The 20004-nt window shown below is 35.8% G+C and overlaps 1 protein-coding gene across 7 annotated transcripts in view; it reads left to right on the plus strand.

The window, feature by feature from the left end:
- NFXL1 (nuclear transcription factor, X-box binding like 1) overlaps positions 1-14589 on the plus strand; it is a 55370-nt gene extending 40781 nt beyond the window's left edge. For all 7 annotated transcript variants that reach the window (XM_081590665.1, XM_081590684.1, XM_081590720.1 and 4 more), the window contains 6 exons: positions 315-481; positions 3357-3426; positions 7543-7647; positions 10474-10560; positions 11352-11405; positions 13457-14589. In XM_081590665.1, the coding sequence (XP_081446791.1) occupies positions 315-481; positions 3357-3426; positions 7543-7647; positions 10474-10560; positions 11352-11405; positions 13457-13630 (657 nt within the window). In that variant the 3' untranslated portion in view covers positions 13631-14589. The remainder of the gene's footprint in view (positions 1-314; positions 482-3356; positions 3427-7542; positions 7648-10473; positions 10561-11351; positions 11406-13456) is intronic.
- The last annotated feature ends 5415 nt before the right edge of the window (positions 14590-20004 follow it).

Here is a 20004-nt window from a genome sequence, read left to right on the forward strand (position 1 = left end):
ACCACTGACTGGGAAGTAATTTACATTTTAGTAGGAATGCTTTTATGTAATCAAGTTCATTTTAAAGGTGAAGCAGTTTGAGCAAATGAGGTTGGTAGACAAAAATCTTTGTGAGTAATGGTCCCATTGATAATCTTGCTGTTATTCATTTGAATATTTTTAGAAGAGTGAAGCATAGCACCGTTTTATTAACTGAATTTCTGAGAGCTGCAGATGTACTTTCTTTTAATGAGATATATAAATTTTATAGCTTTAGCTGTATAGAAATGTTAGATTTGTATATTTCAATGATTTATTTCCTTGCTACTTACCAGGCTGGCCCAGAATGCCTCCACTGTGAAGAAGGGTGCTCTAAATCACGTCCATCAGGTTGTCCTCATCCGTGTGTTCTGCCATGTCACCCTGGAGAGTGTCCTCCGTGTGTTCAGATGCTTAGAATAAAATGTCACTGCAAGATCACAAGTCTTTATGTGGAATGTAGGTAAGTAGACTGAAGAAATACTCTTGTTTTACCAGCCATTTTAGCTGTTATCTTTTTTATAATTCAGAACCTTTTATAGAATACTTTAAGGAATATTTTTCAGTGTGGTCCTTAGAGTCTGGAGGCCTCGATTTTCCGGTAGAGATCTGGAAGGAAGAAATGTAGGCTGTTTCACCTTCCAGATACTTTACCTTGATTTTAACTGGGGAAATTCTCTTTTTTCCATTTGGGTATTTCATATAAGATTTTGTTAGGAAAAAGTTTGCTTTTAGAAAAACAGTAGAAGCACTCCTATAGCAGATTGTTCAAATACCAGTGTCAGCTATAGTTTTGTTGGTTCAAAGTTGACTTGCGCAGTTACTTAGGCACAATTTTTAAATCATAGATTTAAAAGGTAGGCTTTTGTTTATTGCAGATGTTAACTGTTATGGCAGTTATCACACTAGGATGTGACTTCTATATTTTCCTTACTTAAAAATGCAAGTTTTTGCTTGTGGATTATGTGGAAGGAAAATTTTTTTCATTTTTTTTCTATTTAATCATCATCTGACATAATTAACCATTTCACCTAAGTCTGTTAAGTGGGATTTTTGTACATATATTTTACTCAGATTAAATTTGGGAATATGAGTTTATTTCTGACTTTTTGGACCATACTTTCAGAAAAATGGTAATCAGTTTAGTTGCTCAGTCATCTCCGACTCTTTGTGACCCCATGGACTACAGCACGCCAGGCTTCCCTGTCCATCACCAACTCCTGGAACTTGCTCAAACTCACGTCCGTCGAGTCAGTGATGCCATCCAACCATCTCATCTTCTGTCGTCCCCTTCTCCTCCTGCCTTCAATCTTTCCCAGCATCAAGGTCTTTTCCAATGAGTCGGTTCTTTGCATCAGGTGGCCAAAGTAAATGCTAATAGTATCTTAAATTTATTTTTGTTACTTATACTCTGCTGCTAAGTTGTTTCAGTCATGTCTAACTCTATGCGATCCCAGAGATGGCAGCCCACCAGGCTCCTTTGTCCCTGGGATTCTCCAGGCAAGAATATTGGAGTGGGTTGCCATTTCCTTCTCCAATGCATGCATGCATGCTAAGTCGTTTCAGTCGTGTCCGACTCCGTGCAACCCCATGGACAGCAGCCCTCCAGGCTCCTCTGTCCACAGGATTCTCCAGGCAAGAATACTGGTGTGGGTTGCCATTTCCTTCTCCTACTTATACTCTAGACTCATGGTTTAAATTGGGAAGTCAGATTTTATTCTTTTTAAATATTAAATTTTTTTGTTGAAATTAAAAAATTACAATTTTTAGTTTTATAAATTTTGTAAGAAGAGTTAAGAGGACAATTTTGCGTTATTAATGAGTGTTACTGATGAAAAGAGTCTGTTTTCTTTTTTCCTTTTTTGGTACTGTGCCCTCTGTGAATCTTAGCTCCCCAGCCAGGGATCAAACCCATGCCCCTTGCAGTGGAAGCATGCAGTCTTAATCACTGGACTGCCAGGAATGTCCCAAGAGGTTGTTTTCTTTGGTCTTGCAGTGTCCTAAATTTGCCCCTCTTGCTTCTTTTTCCTTTGTCATGTGGTCTCCAAAGGACACCTCCTTTTACCTTCTTCCACAAAGCATTGCCTTTCTAACACTGGCTTCTTGATTCTTGCATACTTTTAAAAAGTGTCTTCTCTTGCTTTGATTTACCAAGACTTTTTCAGTATTTTTACATTTGTGGTGGACTTTTTCTACCTGGTACAACGTTAGCTCAGTCCCTGTCTTCTCATACCTGTCATTTTTTCCAGAACTCTACCAAGCTGTCTGTAAAGATTTGCTATGGGAGCTTGAGAAATAGCTCTGCTAGGAGTTGGTGTTTATTTGCACCAGGTCATTTGCAATTTGTAGAAATTTCTGTCCTCTAGTTATGCTGACGTCATGGAATTTCAGCGATTCTGTTTGTTATTAATGAGCTGAATGATTTTGGGTAGAAATGTTTGGAAGTAGATGGATTGAAGTGGTTTCCATTACCACAGTTATAGAGTTCTTTTTTCCTTTTCTTGAATCCTTGCTTTTACACAGAATTCTTCAGTCTCAGTATTTTTTCTGATAATTCCATTTACTTTCCATTTCATAAGTCATCTTTTCCTTTTAGTCCTTTTCTGCTTCATGCAGTTTCTTCTCTATAAATTAGTTATAAAAGATACATGCCTTAAAAAAACTTGTTCCTAATTATAGAGAAACAGGAACAAAATAATATTACCTCTTAAGTTCAGAGGGGAGCACTTTACCTGTAGGAATAAAAATATAGAGCCAATACGAAAACTTTAGTTGTAGAGCCAGTATAGAAACCATGTTATTATTACATGAAACTTTGTCAAGAAAATTGCCTGTGTTATCTAGGGTACATGTTTTAGCTAATTTGATACAGATACTTGAGATAATAGTTTTAACATTAGTGAGTCTAAACTTATGGTGTATTTTATCAATTATGTCTAATGAAAGGAATAGGAAAAGAAAGGATAAAGGAAAAGAGAAGAAAGGTAATAGGGAAAAGTAAGATATGTATGATGGAGATTTTTAGATTGTCATTGGTTACTGACTCATGTATCTACTGTTCAGCTCTTTGTTAGAAAGTAGTTTTATTCATTGGTGTTTATGACTTCAGAGTTACCCCCTGAATCAGATATAAAAGCACAGACTGATTTCAAGTGAACTGATATAAAATAAATCATTTTCTAACATTAATAAATAGCTTAATCCAGAATCAACTGAAAAAAGTTTTTCTGATAAGCTTACTGCATTGCTGTTTGAAATTGTGAACTGTTTTTAGGAAAACCATACTATAAAATGTACTTTGGTTTGACTGTCATCAAAACTTCCTCTCATCTTTTTAGAAAAATAACCACAGCTGATATAAATGAAAAGAATCTCTTGAGTTGTTGCAAAAATCAGTGTCCTAAAGAGGTAAGATTTAATACAACTTTTTTACATGGTATTTCTTGGGCATTGTTTCTCTTTTACTGTTTGTTCATCCTATTTTAGGTCTTTTCTGGACCCACTAGAAATGTGGGCCCAGAAAGCAAAATGTGGTTGATATGTGTAGAAACTTGTAGTTAGGGTAGATGCACATCTCTTTGTAAAATTTTGGGATAGTAGGAGCAGGAATGACCCTTTGAAGATTTTTTTTATGACCTAATGTTTTCCCGTCTTGAAATATAAGTAGATCAGGAACTGTGTGGCTCATGGGCAGTTGGACAGTAAATCCACAGTAGAAAAAACAGATCGTGCATGTGTGTATATAAACCTTAAAGCTCATTATTTGAATATAAAGCATTCATGTATGAAGTTTTGTTTTTAGAGATTATGATGCTGGTATGTGCATTGTTTTCAAGCTAAAAGAATCAAAAGTAGTTCAGAAAAATTGTTCAGAATAAAAAGGTAAAAGCTCACTGGGAATTTATCCCGGCAGTAATTTTGAGAAACCAAAGCAGTCTATCTCTGTTTGACCAACTTAAAAGTTAAGACAGTCCTTTTTTGATCGCTGGAGTAGGGAAGTGACAGTTGTTTGATTTATAAAGGAATTCTTTTTACTTATAAGTGTAGTAGTAGCACCTCTTTTCTTTTAATTCTTTGTCTTTATAAACTTACCTAAGTGTTTCTTGTCCTATTTAGAATCAGGAAGAGATGACAGCAAAGTCTTAACTATAGTAGTCTGTCTCTTTGATTAAAGAAAAAACAAATCAATGCATGATATGCCTTTTATGCCAACTAAAACTTTGGACACATTTGTGGGTTTTTGTTTAAGAGCTATTGAAAATTGAACCTGGGAATTTTAAAAGTTACGTGAGATTATAAAAGGGAGAAATTTCAAGCAATACATGCTTATTTTAATAATCCTGTCTTTGTCTTATAAGTGAAACTAGAGGCATGGGATATTTCAAATTTAATTTTCTGAATTCTTCAAATTCTGAGTTTCCCTTGTTAAAATAAATTTTCTTCTGTTCAGATTCAAGTTTCAGGTAATAAGTAGTTGAGAATGTTTTATTTTTAATCTGACAACAGTAATTTGGGATGAGATTGCTGTCAGAAATAAACATTTAATTCAGGGATCACTAATTTGCAATTTAGCATTGCCTTGGTTATGATTAGTTTGTGATCCTGTTATGACATTTGGGTGGGACTGGAGCTGAATATGCACTATTCATTTAAAAATTTTTTTCCCATGCTCATCATTTTTTAATTCTAGGACATTCTAAAGCCCCTGGTATTGCTAATGTCTCCTTGGACTTTCTTGAAAAATATATCGTTAGGTTGGGAAAGTCCATATGGTTATTAAGGTTTAGAACAGTCCTCGGGGTAGACAGGTGAACGTTATTGTGTCTAATAGAATTCAATCTAGTTTATGTTCTGATAAGGCTACAGCAGTGGTTTTCAAACTGATGTGCATCAGAATCATTGTAAGCGCTTGTTCAGACAGGTTAATGTGCTCCACGCCAGAGTTCCTGATTTTGTGGGCCTGGAGTGGAGGTCCAGGGATTTGCATTTCTAATAAGCTCTTACATAAGGGTGATAATATTGGTCTGGCACAGTTTGAGAACCAGTAGACTATGATGGTATCAACCAAGAACTGTCTTTCTGAACTTGCCACGGATATCTTAGACTCAGACTTAAGATATAGGATTATGACAAATTCTGATGCATTGATAAATTCCTGTTTGCTTTCTCTTCCCCTTACCATACTGTAGATTTCCTATGGGCAGTGACTATGTCATATTTGTCTTTGTATCCAGTCCCTGGTTGTACTTATTAGGTAGCTGGTAAATATCTATTGAGTGTGAGTGTAAGAGTGAACTGTGGGGATGGCATAAGTGTGTTCTAGTTACATTGCTTCTCTGATACACACTCCTTGTGTCTATTGGATTGTTCAATTAAGTTTGAATTAAATTTAAAGGAAATATATAAAGATAGCATGAAGAACTGAACCTTTATTTAAACCGTGCCTTGCATATACAATTTTACTTTTAAAAATCATTTCTGAATTTGGTTTTATCATCCCCATGCAAGCTTTTCTATTTTTTACTTGGACACATTATTTAATGTCTCTGTATATCAGATTGTTCATGTGTAAAATGGAGGCAGTAGCAATACTCATTTCAGAGTGCTGAATATTAAGTGAGTCAGTAACAAGTAAAGATCTTAGTATATGGTAAGTGCTATGGATGTCCCAGCTATGGTGATGATGATATGGGTATTTATCCACAAATAATATTGATATGCAAACTTTCTTTAATTATTTTAAAGAGCTTTTAAAATTATTGGGATTAAAATGAGACATTTTGAACTAGGTAATATTGCTTGTTGGTAAGCCATTTATTTTGACTTACCAAAGTGCTAGCAGAATGATATTAAGGGCTGAGTAGAGTAGAGGAAAACCATCTCACTTTAAATGGGAAGGGTAAGATATCTCATCTTTAAATGAATACCAGGGTTGGATGTTTCTTAAAAATGTCTTTTTGCTGTGAAATCTGTAATGAAGATACAGTCATTGTATATATTTTACATTCTAAGCAATTTTCTTTGGGACTACTTTTCTGCCCTTTCAGACTATAATCTGGCTTTTGAGATAATACATGCCTGCACATCTAATGGGGAAATGGTTATGTGATTTGATTTTTTAAATAATGAAATGATTACATACTCAACAGTGCATAGAACATACATGTATGGTATAAAAAATGGTTAAAAACTGAACATCATACAACTACACCTAGGTCAAAAAATATAGCATCTTAGAAGTCTACCAAACTTCCTTTCTCTGCAGCACACTGAAGAGACAGAGTAATGATCAGTGAGAGACCACACTGTAGCTGTGAGTCTATGTAATTTCAAAAAAATCTTCCCTTACTGATTCTGATATGTTTCCCTATTCACTTTCCACTTCAGAATCACTGATTTAAAGTAGAGTGCTTAAGTACTTTCAGAGAAGATGACTGATGTAATTACCTCCGAGATTAAGGAAAGAACAAGATGCTATAAAGACATATTTTGAAAGGAAAGGATAGGTGGTAAGCTAATGCCAAATGTTTGTCTTGTTTATGAAGACAGGCTAGAGGCAGTGGCAGGAACAAAGGTGAGAGGGAGGTGAGGGAGTCCTTGAAACAAATACTCTGAGACAGGTGTTTGATAGTGAATAAATATTGCGCTTGTTAAGTTGTGTTGAGGGCCTAGTATTAGGTGTAGAGAAAACAAGACTCAAGTGGCCCAGGAATGCCTAGTGTGGAACTCATTCTAGTAGGTAGCATTGCAGTATGCTAGGATTAGTGAAAATGCAGTGTGAATGATCCAAATTTAGTTTTGGTATGAATGTCTCGGCTAAAAATTTAAAAAATTTGAAAGCTGGTTGCATACTCAAGAGAGACTAAAGACAATGGAAAAGGATTCTGAATTTCTTAAAATGAGTGGTGGAGTCAGTAATTTGAAAGATCAGTCTGGTGAATCATAAAGACTAGAATTTGGAGAATTCTATTTGGTATGTTTTAATTCAGAGTGGCAAGCCTTTTAGAGTAAAAGGCTAACCACTTGTATCACAATACAGTGGCTTAAGGACAAGGAAATTTTCTTTCTCACATAACAATGAAAGGGAAGAATGATGTGTCACAAGAGGGGATCCAAGTTAGCAGGGCAGCTCTATTCTCTTTGACTCATGGGATCCTCTGTTGCTCTGGATATCCTCATTTCCAGCACACTGGGAAGGGAAGAGCATGGACCTGTGCTCTTGAAAGCTTTAAGGCATGGAGGCACTCTTGATTACATTCCATTGGCCAGAACTTAGTCACAGAGCTCTAACTAGCCTCAGGAGTGATGTAAGATGTACTCTTGGAGTGGAATCAGGGAGAATATTAAACATTTCTGGGAATTAAGATGATTTATATCTAAAAGAAAAAAATGAAAAACTTAGCCAGTTGTCCAAGATTTATTGACCCTATTGTAATGGACTTTTTCTTAAAATAGTTGTTGGGGGAAAGGGGAAGTAGAGTATGACTATAAATATGTAATTGTTTTATTTTGGTTTTATTTTAGCTTCCTTGTGGTCATAGATGCAAAGAAATGTGTCATCCTGGTGAATGTCCCTTTAATTGCAACCAAAAGGTGAAACTTAGATGTCCTTGTAAAAGAATAAAAAAGGTAAATATTTTAAGTTATTGAAAATTCTTTTCTATGTACATTTTTGTTGGGTTTTTTTTTTTTTTTTTGGTGGGGAGAGTGTGTTTTGGTAGTTCTTTGACTGTAATTTTTTGCCTTTTAATTTTAAGCTCTTATTTCCTAGAGTTTTTTTCATTATTGGCCTATCTATTTCTGTAAATGCTTGTTTTAAAAATCAGCATTGTTTGGCAGCTTAGTTTTCTGCAATTTAATAGTTAAAGAGGATTATTTTATATTGGAACTGAGTTCAGTGCTGTTTTTTGAACAGAATCAGGGTTCTAGATTTGAGGTCTCCATATAAGTGAGAGTGTGAGTAATGAAGTGAGTTTCATGATTTAAGAAAGGGTCTGGAATTAACCTTTGTCGCTCTTACTTATGAAAGTTTTTTTTTTTTGTGAATGAAAGTTTTTTATAATCAGTATTCTGTTGTGAAAATGTTACCTAAAAAGACCTCACATACTCGGCCTTATAAAATTATAAAATAACATTCAAACTTGGAGAGAGTTAATTTTAAGATAAAGTTATGGTTAAAATGGAAAAAAAAAAATAAAGTTATGGTAATGGAGGAGTGAAAGGGCAAAAGCTAATGATTGGAAAGCTCAGTGGTAGCAAACTACATACCGTTTGGCAAAACTTAGAAAGCAAGAATCTCACTGAACTCAGGTCAGTTCTCCTCCTTTTCCTTGACTTCCCTGTTTACACTGTGGACTCTTATGAAGATTTCTTTACTTCTGATTTTCCCTTTCTCAGTTATAGTTGTAACTCCTTGTTTTCTTCACATTCTTATGGTTGTTCGCTAAAGCTACTCTTTCAGTTTACTCATTTACTCATCTATTCAGCAAATATTTATTGAAAATCTTTTGCTTTTATTGAGGACCTTTGCTCTTCTTTTGCTTTTACAGCTCCAACTATCATTTCCTGGGATGGTTAATTTCTGAATTTAAATTTATACACCTAAGTTTTTCTGGAGTTGGATCCCAAAGTTTTAGGTATTTAAATGGGTCATCTCTATATGAAAATCAGTACTCAGTCAAAACAGTTTTAATCTGAAATGTTTCTCAGGTTTTCTCTCAAACCTCATCTTACTATCCAAGTGCAGTTTGCCTCCCCTGAGAACTGGCAACAGCTTATTCTTAAACTTTGAAAACAGCTTCATAGCAGATTTCCATGCCTCTAATCATATTTCCAATCCAAGTTCTTCACTGGTTCTTCATTACTTGGGAAAAAAATAAGCATTTTATAAGATATACATATACAGAATTATGGCACAGGAGCGGAATCTATCTTTGCCTGCTTGTCCAGTCATATCCCGTTAGTCCTTTCTGTGATTTGTGTTTTAAGTGCACTAACACATCAACTATATTCTGCTTTAATATGTGATACTATTTATGTTCCTTCTGTATAGAATATAAGTTTTTTCCCTTTACTGCCCTATTTTGTAGAATCCTGTTTATGCTTAGTGCAAGCATTTCTTGGTTTGGGAAGGTTTTCTTTCCTTCTGCCTCCTTCTGAAAGGACTTAGGTGCTCCTTCCTCTTGACTTTCTTTATACTTTGTGCTAGATTCATGGCTAAGAGCTTTGTGATTCTAGGGATGTGTGTAACCTTGTTTACATAGACTTATTGAAAGGAATAAAAGAGATAATGCTTATATAGCATTTAGCACCATGACTACACTATGTTTAATAAATAGCAGTTGCTATTATTACTAGTTTAGCATTTACCATATTAATTTTTTCCTTATTATATCCCCTGTCCCTAATACAGTGCTTGGCATGTAATAGGTACTCTATAAGTACCTTTTGAATGAGAAAAGATATGGTGGTCTTTCTTCCAGACTGATAGACTTAATATCCACTAACATGCAGTATTTATTTTTGTCTCTAGTGTTTGTCCATGTTATTTTTCCTTTGGACTATCGTTGGACAACAAGACTCTGTTTATCACCAACCTCAGCCAAAATTCTGTGTTATAAAGTCCTTTCATTAAAGTGTATGTCCTTTGCTCAGGATGTGATGATCTCATTTCCTTACTCTGGTAGATTTGAACTAAAAAACTAGTTCCTAAGGGTGTGGTGAGAAAGGAGCAACTTGGTACCTTCATGGGGTACACTTACAGCAAAAATGACATCTGGCAGCAAGAAATACAGAATGAATAAAAGGCAGACAAAAGATCTACAGAAGCAAAGTTTAGACTATTTAAAATAAAGACCACTTATTTTATTACAGAATAGTACACAAATTGATTATAGTCTTGATGTCATCTCATCAATAAAAGTATATTTTTTATTATTTCATTAAGGAGTCAGTGAAGTACAGAAATAAGGTTTAGAATGATTTTCACCTCAGCTTTTTTTAAAAAGATAAATGGTTGAGAGAAAAACTTGTACCTCTCCAAAAGACTCACTAGAGCCACACTGTGGTGATAGCCACTAGCCACTTATGGCTATTTAAATTAGAATTTTAATGAATCAACATTAAATAATATGTGACATGACATTCAGTTCCTTGATTTCAGTACACTTTGAGTACTCAGGCACCACATGTGGTAAGTGCTACCCTTGTGAGTATAGAACATTTCCGTTGCCTCAGCTAGCTGTGTTGGATGGCACTACTCTAGCACCTCTCTGGAGGCTTCAGAAGAGTAATAGGAAGTGGTAAAGAGAAATGAAGAATAAAAACGAAATAATAGGCATAATCTTAAGCTGCTAGAGAAATTTTGCTTTTTTATGGCATGCAGTTACTACAACTTTGAGGGAAATCTTTTAAATTAAAGTAAAGTAAAAGTAAAGTAAAAAATTTTATTTGTAGGAAGTGCAGTGCAACAAAGTACGTGAAAATCAGATTTCCATAGAATGTGACACAACATGCAAAGAAATGAAGCGGAAAGCATCTGAGGTAATGTCACGTTAAATGTCATTTTTAATGTGTTGGTGGCCTTTCCCTATTTATTTTGTGCATTAATTTATGTGCTTATTATGAAGAACTTGAAATCTCATCCTTTTTTGTTTTTTGATAAAAGCCTAGTGTGTAGGCCTATTTTAAAACCCTCAGATGTGCTTTTATTGTCTGGTGTGTACTAGATTTTCCCATACTCTGTACCAGTTAGTGGATGTACTCTGGAACATACTCATCTTAATGTTAGTTTAAGCCTTCTGAAAATTATGTTAAAATAATACAAAAATAAAATTTTAGGATTCTTTACTGTTTGGGTTACTTTTAGTGTCACTATTTCCCTCCATTAACCCAATCAATGAATAAACTTTTGGTTTTGTTTGAAACTAAGGATTCCCTTCCAGAGAGGGCGTTTTAGGAAAATGGTCAATTTCATCTCTAGGCAAACAGTAATATTTAATAATTGATTATAATCTTAGTATGGTAACTTAAGAGTAAAAGTCCAGTTTTAAAAGTATTTCAGTTTACAGTGTTGTAACTCTGTGAATTATGATCTAATATCTTATAGTTGTTCAGCTGAATAAGATGTAACACTCTATTTCCCCTCACAACCTGTTAGATAGTACCCTAGTAACACTTCTCAGTATATAACATTTATGGTTCTTTAAATAATTTTCAGCATGAAGCTCCCAGAAGTTGTTATAAGTTAGTGGAGCCTGGGAGGAAAGATGTTAAAATTCTGTATAAAATTTGGTGATTACAATGTTAATTTAGTTTTAAATGTCTATAAACAGTTAAAAGAAGCAGAAGCCAAAGCTGCCCTTGAAGAGGAAAAACGAAGACAACAGGTAACAGGAAACACTCAAACTTAGGTCTTTTTGCATAATTGTTAGTTTTTATGCAAATACAAGATACGTGGAAACATACAAACATGTAAACATATAACATATAAACTAGGTCAGCTCAATTCTGGACTGAAAATATAGTTCCTTGTAAAACAAAAATTATCCATTCGTTTGTTTCAGTCCAGGTATCCTGAACCTCTGAAGGAAGCATGGGACCTTGTATGTGCCCAGATATTCTGTGTATTTTGTGTATTCCCAATTACTTCCTTGCCGATTTCATCCATTCTCCAGAGATAACTCCTCTTTTGGTTTGAATGATGGGGTTTCAGGATATGGCAACATCCGTTTTAAGGCATCCCCTGGAGTGCACGTCTTCACTCATCTTACTGAGTTGTAGGTTGTCTGTGACAGATAAGTGCTGTTTACTAACCAATACATTTGTTTTAATAATACACCTCCTTATTTCCCCGTTAGACTCCTGAATGCATTCAAGAATTCTTGAATTTTTATCTGCATTCAAGATAAAATGTGTTACCTAGATAACAAGTACATTCTTATACCTCTTATTTGCTCAAATACTATATTTATTGATTATATATTCCAAAGAGTGGCTTAACTTTCAAATAGTGACATGTAATTTTTTGTCAGTTTGCATTTTGAGATCCTTCAATGCTTAGCAAGCAGTGTACCTTGTATGTAAACTACCACCATTATGAATGAAGAAACTGAAATTTGCATGTCTTGAGAGAGGGCATTAAAAACAACTCATGTAGCAAGGTGGGATAAAATGACCTCTCATGTTTTATGTTCTGTAAAGTTGATTTGCCTAATATCAAAAAATAAATTACCAGAGCTAATGCAATAAAACATGGGTTTACTGGAATCCTGGGAGATTATTAATAATAGTCTAGGGTGTCCCTTCTTCCCCTTTTTATAAAGCCATTATGGAGAGAAATCTTAAATATAGTCTCTGTTTACTGCCTTTTAAACAGTGTATGTAACATAATTTAAACCACTTTTGACAACTGTGAGTCATCATTTATGCATTAGTTATTTTACTGTGTCAGTGGTTCTCAAGTTTGACTCCTTTTAATATATTTTGACCTTTTGCTGTATATCACAACCACTTGAATATTTTGATATTTTGGTTCATTGAAGAATGTCACTTTGTGTTAAATTAAGTATTGAATATATGTTAGGTCTTCAGATGTGGTTTATGAGCAAAGTTATGGATATATTAACTGAAGTTTCTATTTCCTTCTTTTAAATGAACATTTACAGAATTTTGCATGAATATTACATATATGTTAATAAGTACCAGGCTTTAGTTAATAACAACGCAGTATATCGTATTATATTGTCATGCATTAAAGCTTAATAAGTAAGTTCTTTACAGTAGACTAAAAATCTACCCTTAATAATGAGTGTCATCTAGGTATCCTTTTTTTAAAGTTATTTTTTAGAATGAGTTTTTATATAATTCTGCTTTCTAAAGGAGTCATTTTGGTTTAAAGTATGAAGCATTTTTCCCCTGAAGAATTTTTACTCTGTTTTTAAATGTATTTGATTGAGGGGAATCAATTCTAGTAGCTTTTTCTCTTCATTCACTTGAATTTCTTCCATACAAGTTGTTAATATTTATTACCAGCATTGTGTAAAACTACAATTATAGGTATCTTTATCCTAATGGGTCACCGGTTAGCACTTGCTGGAAGCTCTGTATTATAGAGCCCTATTAACTACAGGTTAACGGTGCTATACAAAACTAATGTCTATATTTTAAATCACATGTTTCTATATTTAGTATCAAAAGCAGGCCATCAGTCTGAAATAATCTCTTTCACCACTTTCTAGTTCCAGTTCTCCTTACCTCAACTCTGAATTTGTTGAATATGGTCAGTAGTGGAAAGATAGTATTTTAAAAAAATCGAATCTGTGTATTAATTATATACCATTACTATTAAAACATTTCCCCAATTTACTTTTGTCTGAGTGGAAAAATTCAAGTCAATGTGTGTGTTGAATTTAATAAAAATGATACTGTTTTGATTTAGGCTGAACTGGAAGCTTTTGAAAACAGACTGAAGGGTCGTCGGAAGAAGAACAGGAAGAGGGATGAAGTGGCAGTTGAGCTAACCCTATGGCAGAAATACAAATATTACCTCTTTCCACTGTGTGCAGTTGTGGTAGTAGTGTTTGCATGGTACATAGCCCTTGCTGTGGATTAAAAAATGTTTGACTTGTTAATATACCTGAGATTAGATTTAGATAAATTGTTAAATTTGGAATATTAGAAAGCAGATGTTGTAGAACACAATATATATTCACATTCATCTCTGTATTCTCTTTGAACTCTTGTTAAAGGATAGAATGTTAAGCTTTACCTTAATTAGCATCCTAAAAGTGGCACTATAACAGTATTTAATAGTAAAAGCATGACTGAAATTGTAAAATATTTCATAAGGCATAGATAGTGGCAAGGTAACCTGTCAGTTGTTTGTTGTGCTTCCTTGTATTAACATACCTATTTCATTTACTATTTCAAGCCATCTTTTTCTTTTTTGGCAAAATTAAGATGAAACTGAGCCATATATGTAGTTAGAGGAATATTTCACAATGTTGTGGTTACTTATTAAAAGGTACTTTTCCTGATCATGTAACTTTGTACTTTTTTAAAAATATGTATTCTCTAAAGGACCTCTTAAATTATAACATGAAGCTATATAATTAGACTCCAGAAGTTGGTTTATTAGTGAGGAATTTTTATCAGTTATTAAAATTTTATGTAGTATGTTCCTCAGAGGAAGATGTAATTGTTTTAAAAAAAATGCTAGGCTAGATTCCTTACATGTGGTTATTTCTCATGTAAGAAGCTTTTACCTGAAGTTGGCATGTTCTGTAAAACTTTTATGTGTTTTTTTTCAAAGTAATAATAAAAGAAAAATAATATTTATGAGCAAAATATGCTGAGCACAGGCTTACAAGCTTTATGTACGTTATTCTCATTTCTTCTTACCACAGTCCTATTGGTAGATTTTTTTTCAGCTGGAAATAATCAATTCTTATGAAAACAAGCTGATAGAGAAGTATCAATAAGCTGAATCTCTGAATTGTAAGTCATTTTAAATGGTTTTGATATTTAATTTTTGTACGATTAATGTTTTCATTAAAATTTTTCATACCAAAATTTTAATGTAGAATATTTACTATTTAAAACATTCAGGAGCCTATAATTTTATCAATGTATAAAACTCTAATGCTTGTTGCAAAACATAGTAATCAACAGGTACTAAAAAGTGGTAGAAGTACTAAGAAGGATTTTAAAATTTTGCTTCCTTTAACTCGGTTTGTTTAATGTTACAGTCCTTAGTCAAGTATTAGCTGGTGTCTAAAGTGGGAAGGCAGTCATTCCTTTCTTTATAGTATTTTTGTTTTAATTTTAGATTTCTTTTTTATCATTCCCAATGTTACTGGGTTGGTGTTTTAGAAGCTCTAAATCAGAGCTCTTACACTCAAGTCATCACCTTACTCTAATCTGAAATGAATATTAATTAAATGATTAGGTGTCCACATTGGAAGCTCTTTTCATGTATTTCAAGATCTTGGCCTAATAAACAGACCAGAAGATTAGTTCACGTCTGTTTGTTGGGCTTCTGTTCTTGCTAATAAGTTTTCTTTCCAAGTTTTGCAGAATTTAGTGAGCAGAAGAAGGCTGAGTGAATAACACAGCTTGCTGTTTTTTAATTGCTTGGCTAGTAGCTCAGAGCTTAATTAACCCAGAGTCACACAACTGTGCATTCATTTATTCAATCAACAGATGCCTTTACTGTGTGATGGGTACTTTTTAGGTATTGGAAATAATGGTGGTCCTTTCAGGGACCTGCTAAAGAGTGGAAGAAAGCAGGCAGGAAGTAGATACACAATAAATGAATGCGATTTCATGTACGGTAAGTGGTGTTAAAAGATGAGAGAAATGTTACAGAAAGTGATGGAGGGGGAGGGGAGTGTGTAAAGGCATTAACTACTTAAAGTGAAAAAGTCCCTCTGAGGTGGGGACATTTGAGTTGTGACCTGAATGACCTTCATTTGATGTTCTGAGGGAAAAGTCTGAGTGAGAGAAAGCAGCAAGGAGAAAGTCATAGGGAGAAGTTGGGAGATGCTTGGTCTGGCCGAGGAATAGGTGGAAGAGCCAGTGTGTCTGGAGTTTACTGAGTGACAGGGAGAGAGGATCCAGGGCCAGTTCCTAGCATGGTTTGTAGACCATGTTATGGAATTGAAGTTTATTTCTAGTTGCAGTGGGCAGCCATTGGAAGGTTTTAAGCGGGGAATAATTATTTGTTAATTCAGACTTAAATTGAAGAAAGTAGGGAAAACCACTAGACCATTCAGGTATGACCTAAATCAAATCCCTTACGATTATACAGTGGAAGTGAGAAATAGATTTAAGGGACTATATCTGATAGACAGAGTGCCTGATGAACTATGGACAGAGGTTCATGACATTGTACAGGAGGCAGGGATCAAGACCATCCCTAAGAAAAAGAAATGCAAAAACACAAAATGACTGTCTGAGGAGGACTTACAAATAGCTGTGAAAAGAAGAGAAGCGAAAAGCAAAGGAGAAAAGGAAAGATATACCCATTTGAATGCAGAGTTCCAAAGAATAGCAAGGAAAGATAAGAAAGCCTTCCTCAGTGACCAGTGCAAAGAAATAGAGGAAAACAATAGAATGAGAAAGACTAGAGATCTCTTCAAGAAAATTCGAGATACCAAGGGAACATTTCATGCAAAGATGGGCTCGATAAAGGACAGAAATGGTATGGACCTAACAGAAGCAGAAGATATTAAGAAGAGGTGGCAAGAATACACAGAAGAACTGTACAAAAAACATCTTCATGACCCAGATAATCATGATGGTGTGATCATTCACCTAGAGCCAGACATCCTGGAATGGGAAGTCAAGTGGGCCTTAGGAAGCATCACTACAAACAAAGCTAGTGAAGGTGATGGAATTCCAGTTGACGTATTTCAAATCCTAAAAAATAATGCTGTGGAAGTGCTGCACTCAATATGCCAGCAAATTTGGAAAACTCAGCAATGGCCAGAGGACTGGAAAAGATCAGTTTTCAATACAATCCCAAAGAAAGTCAGTGCCAAAGGATGCTCAAACTACTGCACAGTTGCACTCATCTCACACAGTAGTAAAGTAATGCTCAAAATTCTCCAAGCCAGGCTTCATCAGTAGGTAAACTGTGGACTTACAGATATTCAAGCTGGTTTTAGAAAAGACAGAGGAAGCAGAGATCAAATTGCCAACATCTGATGGAACATTGAAAAAGCAAGAGAGTTCCAGAAAAACATCTATTTCTGCTTTATTGACTATGGCCAAACCTTTTGACTGTGTGGATCACAATAAACTGTGGAAAATTCTGAAAGAGATGGGAATACCAGACATGTGACCTGCCTCTTGGGAAATCTGTATGCAGGTCAAGGAGCAACAGTTAGAAGCAGACGTGGAACAACAGACTGGTTCCAAATTCGGAAAGGAGTATGTCAAGGCTGTATATTGTCACCCTGATTATTTAACTTATATGCAGAGTACATCATGAGAAACGTTGGGCTGGATGATGAAGCACAAGCTGGAATCAAGATTGCCAGGAGAAATATCAGTAACCTCAGATATGCAGATGACATCACTCTTAGGGCAGAAAGCGAAGAAGAACTAAAGAGCCTCTTGATGAAAGTGAAAGAGGAGAGTGCAAAAGTTGGCTTAAAGCTCAACATTCAGAAAACTTACATCATGGCATCTGGTCCCATCACTTCATGGCAGATAGATGGGGAAACTGGCTGACTTTATTTTTGGGGGCTCCAAAATCACTGCAGATGGTGACTGCAGCCATGAAATTAAGACGCTTACTTCTTGGAAGGAAAGTTATGACCAACCTAGACAGTATATTAAAAAGCAGAGACATTACTTTGCCAACAAAGGTCAAAAAGCCAAAGCTATGGTTTTTCCAGTAGTCACGTATGGACATGAGAGTCAGACTATAAAGAAAGCTGAGCGCCGAGGCTTTGATGCTTTTGAACTGCGGTGTTGCAGAAGACTCTTGCGAGTCCCTTGGACTGCAGAGAGATCCAACTAGTCCATCCTAAAGGAGATCAGTCCTGAGTGTTCATTGGAAAGACCGATGTTGACACTGAAATTCCAGTACTTTGGCCACCTGGTGCAAAGAGCTGACTCATTTGAAAAGACCCTGATGCTGGGAAAGACTGAAGGTGGGAGGAGAAGGGGCGGATAGAGGATGAGATGGTTGGATGGCATCACCGACTCAATGGACATGAGTTTGAGTAAATTCCGGGAGTTGGTGATGGACAGGGAGGCCTGGCGTGCTGCGGTCTATGGGGTCGCAAAGAGTTGGACCTGACTGAGTGACTGAACTCAACTGAACTGAATAATTTGTTACTGTTTTTTAAGATAACTGTCTTCTGACTGCTGTGTGAAGAAAAGACTATGGAAACGAGGGTAAAAGCGGGGAGCAAGGTAGGTGGGAGGCAACCCAGGCTGGAGGGGCTGCTGTGCTGGGATTCAGTGATGCAGGCCGGCAGTTCCCACGGTTCCCTATTCCCCTGAAGGAGTGACCTGAGGACACTGCAGCAACTGCTGTGCAGTGAGTGGAGGGGAGGAAATAAATTCTTTAAGGTCAAAGTGAAATTAAATTTTGTCCAAATACTTAACACTAATTTGCTCTGAGGGAATTAAAGTGGTACATGTTGACCTTTTTGCTTCAATCTAAGCCAATTAAAGAAGAAATGGAAAAGTTACCAAACAGCCACTCACAATGACATAGATAAAAATGTGAATGTGATGGCCTTATTTTCCTATTTACTTGTGTCATTATAAAAGTTTATTAGTTTAATTTTTGAAGTTTGTGGCATATTTATGTTGAAATCTTTTAGTTTTTCAGTTTAAACACTTTTAGGGATTGAGCAACACCTACTCTTTGTATTTCAGTTAATTTCACTCCTCAAATCTAAATGAAATTCAGATCATCTCAAATAAGGGCTTCCCTGGTGGCTCAGACTGTAAAGTGTCTGCCTGCAATGAGGGAGACCCGGGTTCGATCCCTGGGTCGGGAAGATCCCCTGAAGAAGGAAATGGCAACACACTCCTGTACTCTTGCCTGGAGAATCCCATGGACAGAGGAAGGAGCCTGGCAGGCTACAGTCAATGAGGTTGCAAAGGGTCGGACATAACTGAGTGACTTCAGTTTCATGTTCAGTCTCAAATAAGTTGGTGAAATCTTTGCTAAATTGCCAAACAAACTTTACTGAAACAAAACACTGAAAATATTTGCTTTTTGCCAAGAAGTCTGATGCTTGAATTTCATGGCTATGAATGTTAAACTTTCTAAACAGAAGTAACTATCTGTGTTAGTGTTTAAAGATGTCCTATAGGAATTTTTGACTCTTCGCATTATTTCTGATGACCCAAGGACTCCTCCAGCTGTTAGGTTTGCCCATACCTGGGTGCTGGAAGTGAAACAGAAGTCTGAGCTCTGGAGCTAGAGTTTATGTAAAAGTAGCTGTGTCTCTTTGGTCTGTGAAGGTGCCTCTTTACTGAGTGACAGTGATTTAGACCTCCCAAAGGCTTGGACCTTAGGGTCTCCCTGTGAGGTAGGAGGAAGAAAGGGCAGAATACTGGTTACTACCTCTGAGAAGAGATGTGAATTTGGGAGGGTTGAGAGAAGCCGGAAACCCCTCTGCTTTCTCTTAAGGGTGTCCATCCTTTTCCTGTGTTTCAGAATCTTGGTTTGTTGAGCAAGTTTAGGTCTGTTGCTTGCCAAGCTGCTGATCTTGCTAAGTTTTCTATCCAATTAATGCAAAGGCATGTATTTCAGTGGTACTATGAAGAATTATCCAATATAGCCTGAAATTCCACAGTCTAGATTCATCTGAGTTAAAACATTTCTAGGGAGAAATTTCCTAGACATCCCTAACAACCCTCATCTGGCTGTTGTGTATCTTCACACAATGTTTTTCCTCATAACACTGCACAGTACCTATCTTTGAATTCTATATTTGTTTATTATCTGTCTCCTTCACTAGCAGGAAAGCTCCACAAGGGCAGGGGTGCAGTTTTGCTTACTGCTATAACTCTATATATAGAGTGGGGAACCGTGCCTAGCCATATAGCAGATGCTGGTTTTAGTTTTCTAGGGCTGCCATGACAGATTATCACAAACAGAGAGGCTTCAAGCAACAGAAATTTATTCTCTCACAGTTAGGGGATCAGATGTCCAAAATCAAAGTGTCAGCAGGGTTGGCTCCTTCTGGAGACTCAGAGAAAGAAAGCCTTCCACACCTCTCCCTTAGCTTCCAGTTTGGGGCATCATTCCTTGGCATTTTTTGGCTTGTAAATACATCAGTGTGTCATCCCCATTTCCACATGGCCTTCTTCTTGTCTGTGTGTGTCCTTTTCTGACTCTTCAGAACACTCTGTAGTTAGGGCCCATGCTACTCCAGTATAATCTCATTTCACCAGCAAAGGCCCTATTTCCAAATAAGAAAAGTTATATATTTAGTTTCAGGTGGACATTAATTT

Source organism: Giraffa tippelskirchi, chromosome 1 (assembly GCF_054371585.1).
Source record: "Giraffa tippelskirchi isolate mGirTip1 chromosome 1, T2T-mGirTip1v1.2.pri, whole genome shotgun sequence".
NCBI classification, from domain to species: domain Eukaryota; kingdom Metazoa; phylum Chordata; class Mammalia; order Artiodactyla; family Giraffidae; genus Giraffa; species Giraffa tippelskirchi.